This window comes from Papilio polytes, unplaced genomic scaffold, assembly GCF_000836215.1.
Source record: "Papilio polytes unplaced genomic scaffold, Ppol_1.0 DF823731.1, whole genome shotgun sequence".
Classification (NCBI taxonomy): Eukaryota; Metazoa; Arthropoda; class Insecta; order Lepidoptera; family Papilionidae; genus Papilio; species Papilio polytes.
The window spans coordinates 623,759-642,472 of NW_013525473.1; the positions used below are offsets into that span (position 1 = coordinate 623,759).

The following is an 18,714-nucleotide window of genomic DNA, read 5'->3' on the forward strand; positions in this document are numbered from 1 at the left end:
AAATTTTATCCTCATAAAATATTAAGGCAAATAATACATTTTAAGTGTGCATTTAAAAGGTTGAGGTCAGATAACAATGACGCTTGTACCAAAAAAAATACAAACATGTTGATATGGGAAATTGAAACAAACAGACCCGCGTCATTTAATATTATCCATACGTGACATGACAATGTAAAGAATTGACATTGCATAATACAAATACTAATGACTAACAAACCCTACGTATTTACATAGGTTTTAAACATATTGTAGTTTCCTAATATTAATAAACTTGCTGTTCCCGTGCGACTTCATCTGCATGAAATTATTATTTTATTTCATTGTTTACATTTGTCAAACTATCAATAGCAAATGTCAAACTGACATGACATGACAACCTTGGCAATCTTGTTTCGTTAATGTTGGGAGCAACTTATGGTCTCTTTGCCACATTAGTGTTTTTATCCAAAATATTTACCCCCTTAGTTTAATGGCGTGAAAATATACAGCCTAAAGCGTGACGTAAGTGTAGGGCTTTTTATTAATAAAAGAATCATTCAAAAATATGCTTTAATTTTGACATCATGAGCAACAAAGAAGTGTGTGTTTACGCTTTATTATAATAGTATAGATTTAAAACGCTAGCAAGAAAGTAAAAACAATTTAAACCCAAGTCATTGTAACTTTTTATTAGTCTCATATCAAAAAATCATTGACTTACGTCTTTGGAAACATATTTTTTATGGCTATTCAATAAAACTTCATATTATTATCGTTAAGGAAAGAGTATAAGGAAATTATTTCAATGTTATCACTGTATTATATAAATTCGTATCTTTCAGGAAATGAGATTTTTCATTATCCATAAAGTAACGGTTATCAGGGACAATATTTTACCGAAAACTCCTATATTTCGATAAAAGTCTCTTTTCCTCTCTATATCTAGTATACCAGGGTTTTAAAGAGGAAAGATTTGCATTTTTGTATGTATTGAAATAACTCAAAAACCACTGGTCCGATTTTGAAAATCCTTTCACCGATAGAAACGTAATTTACCTGTGAGTAACATAGGATTTAGGATTTAGGTGTTTTTATTATTTTTTTAATTTCACGCGGACGAATTCGCGAGCAACAGTTAGTACGTAATAATTTATTCAAGCTATATATAAAAAATAACCTAATCGGAGTAATAAGAGTTAAAATTTGCACATTTTATGTTATTACATGTTTTTTTTAATTGCAAAAACCAGCGCTTGACGACTATCCCACCTAGACCAAGGTGAAGATGTTTATATTTGAGAACATTCCTTTAATTAAATCTATCAAAATATGAGGCACCTTTTTATGTAATATTTTATTTTTCAAATGTATTTCTTATAAAAATAGCTTAATCAAGTCAGAGCTTAGAGCGTCCGCACCCGTAACTAAACTATCACATAACTGTTAGATCTAGCTTTAAACTTATATGACAATGTACACTATTCGATTTTTAGTTGTGCAACTAAACAGTTGAATTTCAAAACAATCGCCAATCACACAACATTTGAACGATAGTTTATTCAAAGGCGCGCCTGCTCTTAGAATACGGAAGTCTAAATAAATACAGATAAAACTCAATACAAAGTAGAAATATGAAACTTGTTCTTGACGTATTAAAGTAATTGTAAATACGTAGTTGTAAAACTCAACCTAGAACGCAACGACAACTAATGCGGATAAAATCGTTTGTTTACAATACCAAGAGGCCATAGATGACGTAGTTACAACCAAAATAAAATATGATTAACTGGAGACAAATACATTATCTACATCACGCCATACTGTCCTATATATGACGTCACTTGGTGTAAATATTCAAATGATATTACCGCACAGTTAAATAGTCAAAACGGAAACCTTTTTGGGTAGATTTAAAATGAAAAATGTAAATTAAATAAAAACCGTGTCTACAACAAAACAAAATCTTACTCATAGTACAGTCATTTCACGAGGACAAAGTCGCTGGCGACAGCTAGAATTTTTATAAATTTATAAAAAAAAAAATTATCGTAGGCTCTATCATTTCTATATAAAAATGAAATATCTATTAAAATAAAAAGTTTAAATTCCTGTTGCTAATTTAATTAACAAGAACATTTCAACACTACAACGCAGTTTTCGTTTTAATCATTTTTTCACAAGACCATTAATAAAAATGTACTGGTATTAATTACACGGGGACACAAAATAATTAACTCAAGGTTTATTTCATTAGAAATAGTTTCCGACCTCAAAATGTACTAACACTCAGCGTGTTGTTACTGGTACCAATTAAACAATTTATAAACATTTCTGACCGTGAACGTATTTATAGTGAAATCTTCTAAAAGTAATTGAGTAAATTCGAAACATAGCAATATTATAAACTATAGACTACAAATGGTTAACAAGCTAGTTTATAAGTAAAAAATACAAGTATACAGTACAAAAGTAATAGATTAAAATTTGAGGGAACTTAAATTACTCTGTCACTTTTATAGCATACTAGCTGTTACTGTGCGGCTTCATCCGCATGAAATTATAAAAACTTGACTTAATTGTCTACATTTGTCAAATTCTCATTTGCTTTTAGTATACAGTCCCTTTCCCACATGAAGGTTTTCTTCCAATTTATTAATCCTCTAAGTTGATTAGCGTGAAAATATTTGGCCTAAAGTGTGTTGTAAGTGTAGGGCTTTTTATTAAAGAAAAAAAATATTTAAAACTATGCTGTGATTGCTGACATCCTACGCCACGAAGTAGTGTGTGTTTACGCTTTATTATATTAGTATAGAAGTATGGTATAGGTGAGCTTTCGGCGAGCAAACCAGCGAGAACACGGAGGTGGTCAAAGACGCCCATGGACATCCGCAACACCACCAGTTTTTTCAGCAAGTCAGTAATAAAAGGAGGTTAATGCCCTTATTAAATATAGTAATCATGATGTAACAATATCCCAGTATTTCATAAGTTTAACGAACATTTGATAACGTGTTTGGCGCGGATTATCAATATAGTGATCCGCAGGGGGCGCGATAATATTATCGTACTAATATAGCCAGCGGTCGACCCCTGACTCTCCTATCTACTGTTATCACGCTGGAATGGAACCTTCCTCCGATCAATGCTATCTCGACGCGTCACATTGACTTATCAAAACACAACTGTAACTAACATTCACGGATCAATAACAAAAAATGTGTATTTTTAAGAAAAACAATTGACAAAAGATTTATCACCTTTATTTTGTTTCATTTAAAATATTTACATCTTTAAAATTGACTCTATATTTAAGTGTAAAAAAATCTATTACTAACTCGATATAAGGCACTTGCCTTACCATGTTGAGTACATTGACTGCTAAAATCATTAAATACGTCATGAGAAAAACATGAAACTGTTTAAAATGCAAATAAACAATTTAAAACGAGAATGGAATATTCTAATTGATAAACATTATGTTTGCGTTGTTTACATCTTGTTCATTGACTGTTTCGAGGTTCTTTGGAAAAACATGACCATGGAAAACATCTAAGAAAATAAATATATTCAATTTAGACACTTCGAATGGATTACGGGCACTCTTTTTTAATTACACTTCGTAGCTTTCGCCCGTGACTCTATCCAGGTGGAATCAAAGGCCGGCAACGCTTCTGTAGTTCCTCTGGTGTTGCGAATTGTCTTTGACCACCTCTGTGTTCCCTCCGATTTGTCCCCTTCTCTTTTAAAATTACTAACATAATAAAATAATGCAGTCTATCGTTGTTATACCAGACTGTGCTATGCATTTATGTCAATGTTTTTCGAGATCCGTTCAGCAGTTTAAGCTACAAACGCTAACAAACATTTATCTATCTAAACTTTACAATTTACGGTGAAGTTAGATAAAACATCGTTTAACAACCAACTGATGTTAATGTGGATGTAAGAAAATCAGAAGCATAATAAAACATTACAATCAGTTCTAGGAGGCAAAATATGTCATTTTGTACACAGGAAATATCGTGTGTGCTCACTTTGACATAAGCACGTCTTGTCTCCTAAGGTTACAGCACGTCTTATCGTTACATCTCGTTGTTTGCGGTTGCGAGGACAAATGACTAACGGTATACCAACAAAACCTTTTAAAGGCTAAATCAAAGAAAAGGAAAAGTACCGAACATTAGATAAAATTTCCATTCGAAACCTTTCCTAAGCGAAGCTACTTTCGATATCATACTTTCGTTCACACAATAGTGAAAATATTTCCTTCATACTAAATTAATCTTGTATAATTTATATCTGGTTTGTTTTAAAGTTTCGCTTATCCTATAAACAAAGGGATAACTACATGTGTATGTCGAATGTAATTCTTTTAGTTCCTTCAGACGTCAACGTCTGGGTTGACAACATAACAATACCAACCATTGTTTGACGCAATCGAGCGTACAAAATGTTCAATGAAATAATAATAAATCAAACGTAGTACAAATACTTACGTCATTGTGGTTGCTATAGTTACGGAAATCCTGACGACAAGGAGTCTACATGGTTTTTTATAAATCAAAAAGATTGTCTGTTTCTCTTCTGTTTTTCTTTCCATGTAATTACAAATACTAAAAAACGCACACAAGCCTACGCAACAATGCACGAATACATTCACATACACATAGCAACACACACACACATACACATAAGTGCAATGATGGCTTATATTATACCTCAACTGCCCCCTGTATCATAAACTGAACCATGTTATAGTAGTTTAGGGGAGGCTGAAAACCAGCGCGGCCTTCAGTGACAAGCTGGAGGCCGCATCAGCTGAGCCTTTTCCTTTTGACCAAGAGTTTGTATCTTTATTTTTATTTCATTAATAATTGTAAGTTGTGTTCTTTTAATTTTTTTCTGATCAATAAATAGTGTTTTATTTATTTATTATTTTATTTATTTAAAAAGCTTTTGCAGGTCTTTATCTATGAAATTCTAGACGTGTCTATTATAAAATTAAATTCAAATAATCGGATGTTTTTACTTGATTTTTAATACCTAAACCTATGTTCATTCTCATTACGAGCAAACATTGACAAGTCGATGTTACAATGCGGTTATTTTTAACATGCAAGTTAAAGACATATTTTCAATGTCACATCGATGATGTAACATGAGCCGCATTACGATCGGTTAAATAATATTATTTATACGGCAGTAGAAATAATACGTTCTTATTGCGTCTACTATAATTCCCTGTTAAATTGTTTAAACTATTCTGAGACATTATCATAAGCGAAAATTAAAGACGGCTCATTTCACGTTTTATCCTTCAGTGACGGCACCGACTAGTTTCAGACCCAACGAGGGTCCATCTTGAGGGCGAGTATTAGTTAACTTTGTTCGCGGTCAGGTCGAGCCTTGCACTGATAATACACTGTGTAAAAACTACTTCACCTTTTAAATCTAATTGTAATCTTACTAGTATTATAAATGCGAAAGTTTAGATGGATGGATGTTTGTTAGAGTTTGTAGCCAAAACAGCTGAACGGTTTTCTATGAAATTTGGTATTGATAAGTCTGGAAGAACACATAGGCTACTCACTTTTGTTTTTTTCCACGCAGACTGAATCGCAGGCGAAAGCTAGTTACTAATAAATAGCACGTTCAAAGTATTGAAAACAAGGTGTGTTACTGTTTTACAATAAATGTAATAAATCCTCTTGTTTCTATAACAACACTACAGTTCGGGATATACGTGCTTCTGTTTGAAACAACATCGGACTGACGTGTGTTGCTAATTTACTATACTGTTCTACTCAGTATATTTTGTTTAAGACTCATTGTTAATTAAGAGATGTTCTTACGTTTTAGTTACTTTAAAATTCGCAACAGAAATTACATCGCATATTTATTTATAAAAAGAATCAACAAAAAATGTATGTTTTTTGGGAAATTGCGTTTGAAGTTTGTTTGAGTTTGACATATTTGAGATGAGAGAGTAAGACGTTGTCCTATTCTTCTTTTTATTCTTTTGTTACGTAAGTTGAATTAGTCGTTTTCTCATGAAAATAATGTCGTTTATGATAAAAACTCAAAAAACACAAATTTGGAGCTAACACTCTTTATGAATAAAGGTACAACATAATTGTATTGTTAATGAAATTGTCAAAAAAACAAAAACTTTAAGGAAATAAGAAGTAGAGACAAATTTTAAACAACCACAATATTCTAGAATTAAAAATACGCAATAAACAATAACAAATTTTCCAAACTAATGACGAATGTCGTAAACAGCTTCTACTTAAAAACTTGGAACTCGTTAAAAATTTCGCACGCTTACCGTAGCTTAATTACGTAAAAAAATTACGTAGATTCGCGAAACCGATGAGATCATACTGCGTCAGTGCTCATAAATGTCATAATTTATGATGAAAAGTAGTAGTAGCCATTCGTCAAACTTGACTTTAAAAAACTACAAATCCCACGTCATCTCAAACAATATGTGACTCATACGGCAATAAACATACTAAGAAACCAATTAAAAATAAAATTTTAATCTTACATCGAGATAATCCTAAAATTAAGTTTTAAAATATCTTAGCGTTAGTACCAACTTTAACTTTCTTAACAAATTCTGACACAACCGTCATACGATTGTATTTTGTTTATATTATCCGTTTTCGAGGACAGGGTTTGAACTCCATTTTAAGTCACTGTTAATTATAAGAGAAAACCTTGCATAATAATACGTCCTACAACACGGACGCTGTCCACTTACTTCAAAATAGTCTTGTAAATGGCAACGATAATCGCATTTATTCTTCAGATTTTCCCCTAGCGTCCGGTTCTTTACCTTTACCGTTAACATAATTGATGAAAAACAAGAGATTAACATTATAAAAAGTCAATGTAAAAAACATTATAAACTTAATTACATATAAATAACATAATAAAACCGTCTTTTAAGGTTTGTCTATTACTCGGTATATGTACAGAAAGTTTTCAATTCGAAATGCTGTTCTGAACGTGAACAATACTAAGAAACTATGGTGCGTAAATTATAAGTGATGGGTTGATTTACAACTATTCATTCATCACATGTAGATTACACCGTTAGATATAGCAACTTGAAGCAGTCATAGTATTCCATAGCGAGGGCGTCAGCGTCGTTCTGACGCAATGTACTGTCTGTAATGATATTACGCAATGTATTACCTAACTGGATTTTCGGACAGGGTTTCTTGCGTCCAACCTTAAGACCACATAAACAATGTTTTCCAATGACAAGGACTTAAGGCATAAATGTTTCAAAAGAAAATATGACGTATGTGAATTTAATTGTTAATATTTTAAGAATGTAACAATGTACAAATTGCTTACTACGGTTAGTGAAAATAATTTAAATTAGGTAAAAATATTCCTCTAAAACTCACCATTTCAATATGGATTAGAAAAAAATGTTACTTATAAATTACTACTTTGGCTCGATGAATAATATAAAAAATATTTTTACATTATTATTCACAACTCATTTTTTAAATCTTAATACGATGATAATTCAAACACTACGTTTGCTTTGTTTTCCTACATGTAGCGCCATCTAGTATTTAATATCGTAAATTGTTGATGCCACACAGTAACATGTATACAGCGACATCTCTTGGAAAAATATTCAATGTTGGTGTTCAGACACAAAACGAAATACAGCGCCATCTTGTACAATATTTGTAATACATTAAACAAACTAACATATTTTAGCACATGTAATATAGATGGCGCTTTTAACAAAATCAATTACATAGCAATTATGTATAGATGGTATGTTATTTTATACAACAAATCAAAATTATCTTTGCATCTACATAATTGTAACTGTGAATGTTTTTTTTTATGAACTGTATTGTAAAAAAATATTAATCGGCACAATACGACATGATTTACAGGGTGAATTGGATTTTTAAATAGCTACAGTGCTGTGCTTCTTTCAAAGAAAGGTTGTATTTTATTTAGAGTTAATTAAGGTGGATATGAGTTGATAAAATAAACAAACAATTATGAAGATAATACTTTTACTCACCGGTGTCGTTGAGCAGCCCATTGATATCTGTCGTCGACCCATCGGCCGACATTGCTGCAACAAGAAAAAGGAAATTACTTTTTTATTCTTAATCTTTTTTAATAAATAATTTCATAACAAACTAGCTTATCGTACATTACAACAGAACTTGAAAGAAACATTTCTCATTAATGATTTTGTATTTCTAAAATCCATCCAAATAGAATCTTGCGTAGACGACTGTTAGTTGATATTTTAACTTCGTTTGAGGAAATAAATAATTTTATTCTACATTTATGAATTTTTAAATGGTATCCTTTTCTGTCACTTTAAAACGTTAACATGATCATGCAATTTTGTTAAAACATTACAGTGTTTGAACTTTTGTCGCAACAAGCAACAAGCAACAAGGGACTAACCTACGTCGTTTGAAAGGTATTGCTTTGTAAGACATATACAGTGTTAAATTGAGATAAAAAAACGAGACTGACAGGCCAATTTAAATTAGCCGTATAATTGCAAGGTACAAATGACTCAGTAACAATCAACATTGTTCGCAATCGCATTTTTAAAATACCAAAGCACAATGACAAAATGTCATTAATGTTTATCTGTAGATTATGTAATTGTAAATTTCTGTCATAACGAGTAGAGGCCGCGAGCGGCGGTGCGTGTCGGATTGAGGCATGGTCATCTAGCCGGGCTTTTGCTACCGAAAAAATGTTATTAAAATGCCTCGAACCGACACCCGCTGTGTTTATTGTTTTTTTAGTGCAAATGGCAGTTGAACTAAACAAGATACAAGATACTATATTTAGCACTTTTATATTAACTTCACGGCATGGGCGTTCTGTTCTCGGCGAATGCCTATATCCAACAGTAGGCAGATAAAAGCTATTGATGGTGAGCGTCAGAGGCTAATGTTCTAGTCTTGGACAAGGGAGAGACTGACATTAAAAACAGTACTTTTATAAGTCATTCTCCTAGATACATAACACAGGCGTGAAGTGGAAGCAATTCCGAGTTTCATCTGATGAGTGTGGTGCCGGAGGCCTAATTTTAGTCCCTTTCCTTTAGAAAAGTGGATTTGACGGTGGAGGAGATGCATAGGAAGGGGAAATGTCCTCTATATGTGCGTCTTCTCCCCCGTTAATTAAGGGTAGGCAACGCATCTGCGATTGCGGATGTCTATGGGCAGAGGTCGCTTTCCATTGCGATGGATTCAGGTGGCCACTTGCTCGTTTGCCACCTTATATAATAAAAAAAAATATTCTTGTTATTCTGTATTAAAAAGTTTACTTGTAAAAATGTAATCACTTGTACGTTGTAAAATTGCCCGTGACGTCATAGAAACAAGATATTGATAATATCTAATATTTTATAACAAAAGAAACTGAATGTAATATTATTTTACAATATCAAATGTATTGGAAAAAGTTAAAACTGTTATTAGTTATAGATATAATATTATGCTGATATGGATTTTAAAAAATAACAATTAACTTATAATAGTCATTCTATTGTAAAAGACATACAAATGACTCATGAGGACAAAACTCCGTGTGTTAGATCCCGGAAATTAATGAAAGGTTGTTTGGAGGAAAATTTATTATGCCACGAAATAATGATCCATTATAAAGGGCCAAGGTAAAGACGGGGAAAACTACTCTAACAACGTTTATCATACTATGCTAAAATAGTACTCGTATCTTGTATGATACTTGGTAATATTGTTAAAGGAATAGAGTATCAAAAACTTCCTAACCCTTCGTATTCCGATTTGCTGTACAGAGGGTCTATTCTATCACGAATATTTACGTAACAGTTATAAGAACGTATTCGTAACACCATCGACAATATTTGTATGGAAGTTGACGTTTTTACGCCCACTGTACAAGTCTAATACAAACTATGTTACGAAATTACTGATGTATACAGGATGATTTGTTTTACTAGAGTAGATAGTTTGATATCTCAAGCTTCGTTTGAATGTCGGTATGCGGATAGCGGGACTATGCGTCGTGTGGTTGCGATTCCTAGTCATACTATCCCGTGCTATTGAATATAATATTATGACTAACTGTTACACGTGACATCGTCTATAATTAAGTTACTTTTTATATCGTGTTCTTGTTTCATATAAAACAAATGCTTTACTATATGTATTGTTTACATATTTACCACCTGATTCAAGTTTTGTATGTGTCTTAATTTCTATCCCTATTAAATTCTTAATAGATGTTGCCCGCGACTTCGTCCACGCAATATCAAGAAAAAAAAGTAGCGTGTAATAACCTCGTCTATGTCAGCTACCCTTCAGTAAAAGTCCTGTCGAAATCGGCATAGCCGTATCGGAGATTACCCGGAACAAACGCGGTTTACGGACAGACAGACAGGCAGAGAGACAGACAGACAGACAGACAGACGTACAGACAGATAAAGACAAATTAAACGCTTTACTCGTTATTAGCAACTCAAATACATTATCTTCCCTAAATCTGGATTTTTTCTTTTGATATTACAGACACTCCAACGTTATTATATATATAGTATTCTTCATTAGTGTGAAGTTAGAAAAAGAAATCATACTGTAGTTTACTTCTGTCATTATAACTGTTTCTTGTAATTAAGATACAATTAAATTTTTGCGATTTTTTTAAATACGCATTAGAAATGAACGACAGTGATATCAGTGAATACTTTTTCTCATCATATTCCGGGGTGAAGAACCTCACCTGACAGTCATGGACCGTTTGTCATTCTTTAAGAGTGATTCTACAATTCATATAATGTAAGGAAGCTAAAAAATGTTGATTGTTGAATCGCTCACGTATTGTATACTAGTCAACTAAGACGATTAGAGTACGCTTGTGAAACTCAATCGTTAATTATTTAAGTACTTTAGAACTACAGTACGAGGTACAGACATCGACAAAAGGATGCTAAATTTAACAAAATACCTCCCAACAAATTTTATCAAGTTCTATTCTATTCTATTTCTTGTTTATAGCTCTCCCTCAGCGGATTGGGCCTTTTAGCAAGTAACCAGCTGTTCTCGTGCGACTTCATTTTTTTTTATAATATAAAGTGGCAAACGAGCAAGCGGCCACCTGAATCCGCCAAAATGGCGAAGCGACCGCTGCCCATAGACATCCGCAATTGCAGATGCTTTGCCTACCCTTATCCGACAGATGAGGAGACGCACATAAAGAGGATATCTCCCCTTCCTATGTATTTCCTCCTCCGTTAAATCCACTTCCTCTTCCCAATATCTCCTTATAAGAAAAGGGTGGTAAAGAAAAAGGGACTCAAATTAGGCCTCCGGCACCACACTCATCAGACGAAACACGGAATTGCTTCCATTTCACGCCTGTCTTCTGTGTGGTCGTGGTATTACACCGGGCGTGCCGGCCCTGCAGTGCTAAGATGTTAAAGCGGGCACTACCACTGTATTACCACACTTCATCCCCATATAATTGTGAAAAATTTATTTTATTGTTTACATGTGTCAAATTATCAATTGCAAATATCAAAATAACATGATACAATGACAAACCATGGCAACCTTGCTTCCTTGATGTTGGCAACTTGTAATTTATGGTTCCTTTCCAACATGAAGTTCTTTTTTTCCAATTTATTTATCCCCAAGTTTAATAGCGTAAAAATATATGTCGTAAGTATAGGGCTTTTTGTTTAAGATAGAATTATTCGAAAATATGCTGTGATTGCTGACATCCTACGCAAAGTTGTTTGTGTTTACGCTTTATTATATTAATATAGATTTACTAGCTATGTTTAGACAAGCAATTGTATACTTCTTACAACTTGATAAGCAATTGTATTTTATACTTAGATAAAAAGTATAAACACAATACACTGTTAAAGAAATTCGATTGATAGAGTTTTTCATTTAGTTTTTAGTGTAAAGATATATTTGGAATAAGAAATTGTCTAGGTTTTTATGGACTTCAAATTAAAAAAAATCAAGTATACAAGAATTAATCGGTAATCGCCATTCAAATGTAATTATTTTGGTGGGAATGAATACCAAAAAAAATTTAGTGAATAAGGCTCTTATTTTTTTTTTTCATCAAAAAAATTAAAAATGGTTTTTGCGCAAAAGTTATTCCGACAAATAATGTTATGATTATTATGATCGTGACTGTACCATATTATACTGTTAATGAAGATTACAAAGTACTATATGTTTTTTAACAAGAACCATACAATATGTTTTTATTTGTTATTTTAATATGTTATAACAAAGTTACTTCCTGCTGTCATGTATTAGAGTTACATCATTTTAAACACTTACTCGATATTTTACTATTTATACATATAATAAAATTTGAGTGTCTGTTTGTACTATCAAAAGAAACATTCCAGATTTCGGGAAGATTTATTTGCATTGCTGATAACGAAAATCGCATTTAACAGTTTGTCTGTCGGTCTGTAGTTATTGTATATATAGTAATTAATACTAGTCTGTAATAGTAAAACGTAAAGAAAGTATGGAGTTTTGTTTTGCATTGTACATGGACACAGGCTTTGTAAGTTTTGCATTTACATAAACATGTAAGATAACAAGTGTACTTAAGAATCGAGTAAAATCTTTATCATTGACTTCAAGCAATATTTACAATTATTAATAAGTTACGTATTGTGTAAGTTAATAACTTTTCACTATTACTAGTATATTCTAACCCACTAAACAGTAATAAAACATAGTCATATTTTTATTTGAATATAAATACAGTCGCATACAAAGTATGTTAAGTTCATTATATCGTATTGTTCATATCGAGTTGTTGGTTTAAATAAAGAATAGTTGTCTATTGTTTTATTTTATAGATTGTCTTTGTTTTTTATACCAACAAATAAAGTTAAACAAACTCTACATCTAAAGCAATTTTATTTTCCATGTCACTTTACATTAGAAAGCGTAAGAATATCTCGATATTTACGTTACTGTTGCAGTAGTAATTTTTGTAACATGCAACACTTTACTGCACGAGTGTACAATGATAATAAAGTTGGATATTTTATTGTCGGCTCGTTCGAATCACGACACTGCTCTCTAGTCGGCAATAAAAGAAATCTCATCAGAGGAACACGCTTGCAACCGTAAAGTTATGACAGACGAGCTGTAGCCCGCCGCTTCGTCCGCGTAGTATTAGAAAACATACAAACTATATAAATTACAAAAAGTTACGTATCCCTCCGGAACCGGACATTTCTCGGGGATGAAGCTTATCCCATGTGTACTTCAGACTTTGTTTTATATCTGTGCCAAATTTCAATAAGATATGTTGAACCGTTGCAGAATGATCGAGTAAACATTAAAAAACTAAATTAATGAATCCCACGGGAACCGTAACTATTCCCGGGATAAAAAGTAGCCTATGTGTTCTTCCAGACTATGCTCTAAACCTGTGCCAAATTTCATAGAGATCCGTTTAGCCGTTTAGGCTACAAACGCTAACAAACATCCATCCATCCATCTAAACTTTCGCATTTATAATATTAGTATTAGTAAGAAGTAAGATGGATAACAGTGTGATTACTTTGTGGAACTAATTATCAGTTCCAATAATTCAAGAATACTGAACTTTGACTACAACAAGATGTAAAAACCCTCCAGTAAAAAACCTTAGAAACTTTGTACTTTAAAACTATCTGGTCAACATTGATCTTTGACTGATATAAATCCATCAACCCACACGTCTCCATTGTCAGACAGTACGTAGCATCGTGAATACTATGATAATTAATATTTTTTGTGCTTTTAGATATAAGAAGCATTTATTAGTAACTAGGTGTTGCCCGTGATTACGTCCACGTTGTATAAAAAGATAAAAAAAAAAAAAGTAGTAGATATACCCGTCTATGTCAGCTACCCTTCAGTAAAAGTCCGGTATAAGCGGTCCAGCTGTTTCGGAGATTACCTGGTACAAACGCGGCTTGCGGACAGACAGACAAAAAATTTAAATGCTGTTTTCGTTATCAGCAACGCATATTCATCATATTCCCGAAATCTGGATTTTTTTCTTTTCGTATTACAAACAGACACTTCAATTTTATGTATGTATAGAAGATAGATAATTCTTATCATTATTTGAACAGAGTAAGTTTGCTATTTGTTAAAGGCTCTATTAATCAATAATAAAAATTCGAATGTTGGGATGGATGGATGATTGATTGTTACCGACTATCTGCAAAACGATACACCGTCTTTCTATGAAATTGCCACAATAACTGCGCGGACAAAGTCACGGGGAAAAGTTCATCATTTTAATAAAGCATAAAGTCAGTTAATACATTAATATAATAGATACGACAGGCAGGCGGCCGGCCGCAAAAAATAGTGCCGAATCTAAAGGTTTTTGAGACCCGAAAGGGAGTGGTGACTGAGATGACGTATGATAGAGTTATGTGGAGGACAAAAACCTGTTGCGCCGACACTACGGGAGTAGGATAAGGTGATGATGATGATGATGATGATGATGATGATGATGATGATGATTACATTAATATAATAGTAAAATTAGTTTTATCTATAACAGAACATAAACAAAGTATTCCTAGTAACATGATATCAGAGACATCACTCAAAGTCTTTGTATAGCAAATATCTTTATCACAATTTTGTTACACATGTTTACTATAACGTGTACAGTCGTCAACAAAACAAGAATGAGGAAGACAGTGTTACGTGAGTGAATCAGCTGCATTCGGAAGTACGAAAAGAAAAATAAGCGTAGTTAGAGGTCAATAATGTCAATTTGTATTCATAACGACGAGCTAGGAACGAAGACACCAAATAGAGGTGAATTTTACAATGACACATAATAATCTGTGAGGCCGTATGGTTGTCATTATCACACAACAAATAGCTTATTTATGTTTTTCAACTAGGCCTAATGTGACTTGATTTGAAGGTCACTCGCAATAAACTAGATTTATTAATTTAGGTGCTGTCGAAAACTTCGTTAGCGCAAATTTGGTCCACCCGTTAGCCATAATGACAGCGCGGAATATCATAAAAAATGCCTATAATACGCTTGTCTATGTCAGCTACCTGAAAACTGAAATACTTGATTAAATACCAATCAAGTTGAAAATAGGAACTAATTTTATATTTACAGTTTTTAGAATTAAATAATAAAACGTATTTTTACTTTTTTCATAAAGACTTTATGAAAAGGCGAATGTGTTTTCGACAAATAAACATATTTTCAAAGTGTTCTTATAAAATTTAGGTTTCGGAGATAATCGTAAATGATTAAAGTGACAAAGATTCACGCAAAAACTCTAGTAATCTTCGTCAGATTTGCGTGTCAACAGAATTGTTCGTAGTATTAGAAAAAACATCTCACGAATCGCTGGGCGGATCATTAAATTGTCATTTCATTTTTTTCTTTCGTTCGTGCATTTTGTATAAGTAATACGAAAATAGATATTTCTATTGTTTCAATTTTATTACGCACATCTTTAGGACTTTTTATATGCTAAGAATATTTTATTCTATGTTTATGTTATAAAGAGGAAAGATTTGTATTTTCCGTTTGTAAGAAATGCACTTAAAAACTACTGGACTAATTTTAAATTTTCATTTGTCTGTAAATCTAAGTAACACAGGATATAATTATTAGTAGATATTTATCCAACATAGACGATGTCGCGGGCAAAAGTAGCAGCTTTTTTTATTATCTACAAGCTTTCGCCCGGCACACCGTCCGCGTGGAATTAAAAGAAAAAAACATAAGTAGCCTATGTGTTCTTCCGAACTTTCTTCTACGTCTCTGCCAAATTTCATCAACATCTGTTCAGCCGTTTTGGCTACAAACTCTAACAAACACCCAACGACCCATCCATCCATCCATATAAACCATCGCATTTATAATATTAGTAAGATAATAAAGCTATATTTACAAAGGTAATTTATCTGTGAGTAACATAGGCTATATTTTTTATTATTTTTAAATTTCACGCGGGCGAAGTCGCAAGCAACAGCTAGTTTAATATAAAATTATAAAGTAAATATGATTCCATCAATCAATAATGTCATGGATAGTGAATAATAAACAATATTTTCATTATCTAAGGTAATTATGTTAGAAGATTCAATCGTATTCATTACTTTGATAAAATATCGCATAACTATTCAACTAAAACATCTTGTAATCCATACAAAAATTTCAATGAGAAATATTTAATAACAACTCAAAAATTAAGCCGATTTCAAAAATTCTTACATAAAGCAATGTTTTCACTGAGTCGTTTTTTTGCTCCACGCTCACGAGGGGAATTAAAAATAGCAACAGCCAGTACAAAATGCATTTAATCAACCTGATGACATTAAAATAACAGTTATGTACATAATTTTCTATCCATAATATCTAAACTGTAGATTGACATCTTATCTTTAATAAGGAAAACGATGGAACATAGAGTCTGCGTAAATGTTAGCTTAGTTAATTAGAGAAATATTTATAGCAGTGTAATATATTCTAATTATATGACACAATTTATTTGTATTTAACAGAAATAATAGAAGAATAACATTTAAAGAGGACGTTTCCCGTTGGCCCGTTAGAATCGATCGGTCCAATGGTAAAACATTCTATTGGTTGATAGATTGCATACAAAGATCAAATCCACTTTTCCTTCCCATCCTCTCCTTTTAAGAAAAGGGTGGAAAGGGATAGGGACTAAAATTAGGCCTCCGGCACCACACTCATCAGACGAAACGCGTAATTGCTTGCTCTTCACGTCTGTTTTAATTAATATAAGATTGCTACGACATCTCAACATTTAGTAGGAAATTAAAGATTTCAATATCCAATCGGGAAAACCCCGCTTTATTTATTGAAGTTAAACAATATTTTTAGAGCTCAAACAAGCAAATGACGTCGTCGACGTGCTTTGGAACTTAAATGATTTGGTGACGTTAACTTTTTATTCATTGTTTAAACTTTATTGATAAGGAAAACATTGTCTAATATTTAGTTTAAGAGTTCGGAGAAAAAATAATTACAATAACAGATATTATAAAGTCTTTTGCGAGAGTATATCAAAATAACAAACAGATGTTCGTCTTCGGATATAAATCGAACTCAGGACCTTTTTATATGAAGTATTCTTAAATAATTAACTAAGTTAACAAAACAATCATCTATGATCGTAGTATTTACATGATTTTGTTTTTTAATGTTTCCAATAATTCTGTTTAAAGTCAATAAAACTCATAAAACAGTAAATAACTTATGCTAAATATCAACTGCTACTTAACAGGAAATCATACAATGATATCGATTTAAAATGCAAAGGGAAAACCCATTTTATCTATTAAAAATACTTACCTTGTTTCGTAAGGTTGGTAAAGGAAACATGCAAGTCATCGATTACAAGAAATGTCTCACAAACTTTGATAAGAAGAATATGTTATTGAGATAGAACAAAGAATATTTAAATGCACAACTGTTCACTAAAAGTTTCAATCATCGTTCCTTGTGCGCACTGCAAAGGATTGGAACATGTTGCCGGCATCAGTTTTCCCGTCCAAATATGACGTAGGGGCCTTCAAAAGGAGTGTGAACAGCTACCTATTAACCTAGCGCGTTCCATCTTTCGACTGCATCGTTACCTCCTTCAAGTGGGATAGTGGTCAAGCTTAATTCGATTGTGATCTTGCTGTAAGACTGAACAGTTTTTGACGTTTGAGGCATACGAATCGTGTTCCCATCATCATCTGAGTGTCGTAAAAGATAAATTCATTCTTACATTTGCAATGTTGTTAAGTTTGTTAGTAAACAAATAGTATTTTTTAAAGGTTGCAAATGAGCAGCGAAAACACTAAGATGATCATCGTCGCCCATTGACAGACATTTACAACAATACAGGAACTATCAATGCGTTGTTTTTGAAGTTTTTTTTTGTAGATATATTACCCCAATCTCTCTGTCCCTTATTTTTCATTATTTGTTGCACTGTCACGATTTGTTTTTCGCTGTTATTTACATTACAAAGAATAATTTTCCTAGAACTCAATAAAGAATAATTGTTCTTCATGCAATTAAATTACCTCGGCCTTGAGAGTGAGGCTTAGCGCGACGCAGATAGTGTATTGATAACAATACAATGCCGCACTGTTTCATTTCAACCGGTACATTATATAACGTTTATTGATCTTATAGACAAATCGCACTATCGTAGACTTCTATCACATATTAGTCTATTTGTCGTGCGCAGGTTTGCCGAAGACTGCCCTTCCCACTTAAACCGAACGCTTCCCGCGCTCACATACTTAGTACTGCTAATTAACGAACGAATCACGAAGCCATCGGCAAAGTACACGAGTAACATTGTAATCTGTATTTCGTCAAAGAGAATTGAAGTAAAATCAAAGTTTATATACAAGTGGAGTGGGAAGGTAAGTTTCATCTAGAAAGTGGTACATTATCTTAACAACACATAAATGAAAACAGCGGAATTAAAGTTAAAAATAGAGACGGTAAGGACCTAAAGGCACGTAGGGGAACAAATAATAGAGGGTCTGTCAACCCTTCCAGACGCGAGGGATTTTAAAAGGGATTTTATTTTCTTACATGTGGGATGTATTTAAAATATCTAACAAAGTGGGGTTTTTCAACAATATTTGATACGAGTAGTTGAAACTTGTTTCGTGT

The 18,714-nt window shown here is 32.6% G+C and overlaps 1 protein-coding gene across 1 annotated transcript in view; it reads right to left on the reverse strand.

Moving 5' to 3' along the window:
• The window catches only part of LOC106103451, a 144,602-nt gene that overhangs the window by 63,435 nt on the left and 62,453 nt on the right, over positions 1–18,714 (reverse strand). Inside the window, exon 2 of the mRNA XM_013283231.1 lies at positions 8,048–8,101. Within this exon, the coding sequence (XP_013138685.1) occupies positions 8,048–8,101 (54 nt within the window). The remainder of the gene's footprint in view (positions 1–8,047; positions 8,102–18,714) is intronic.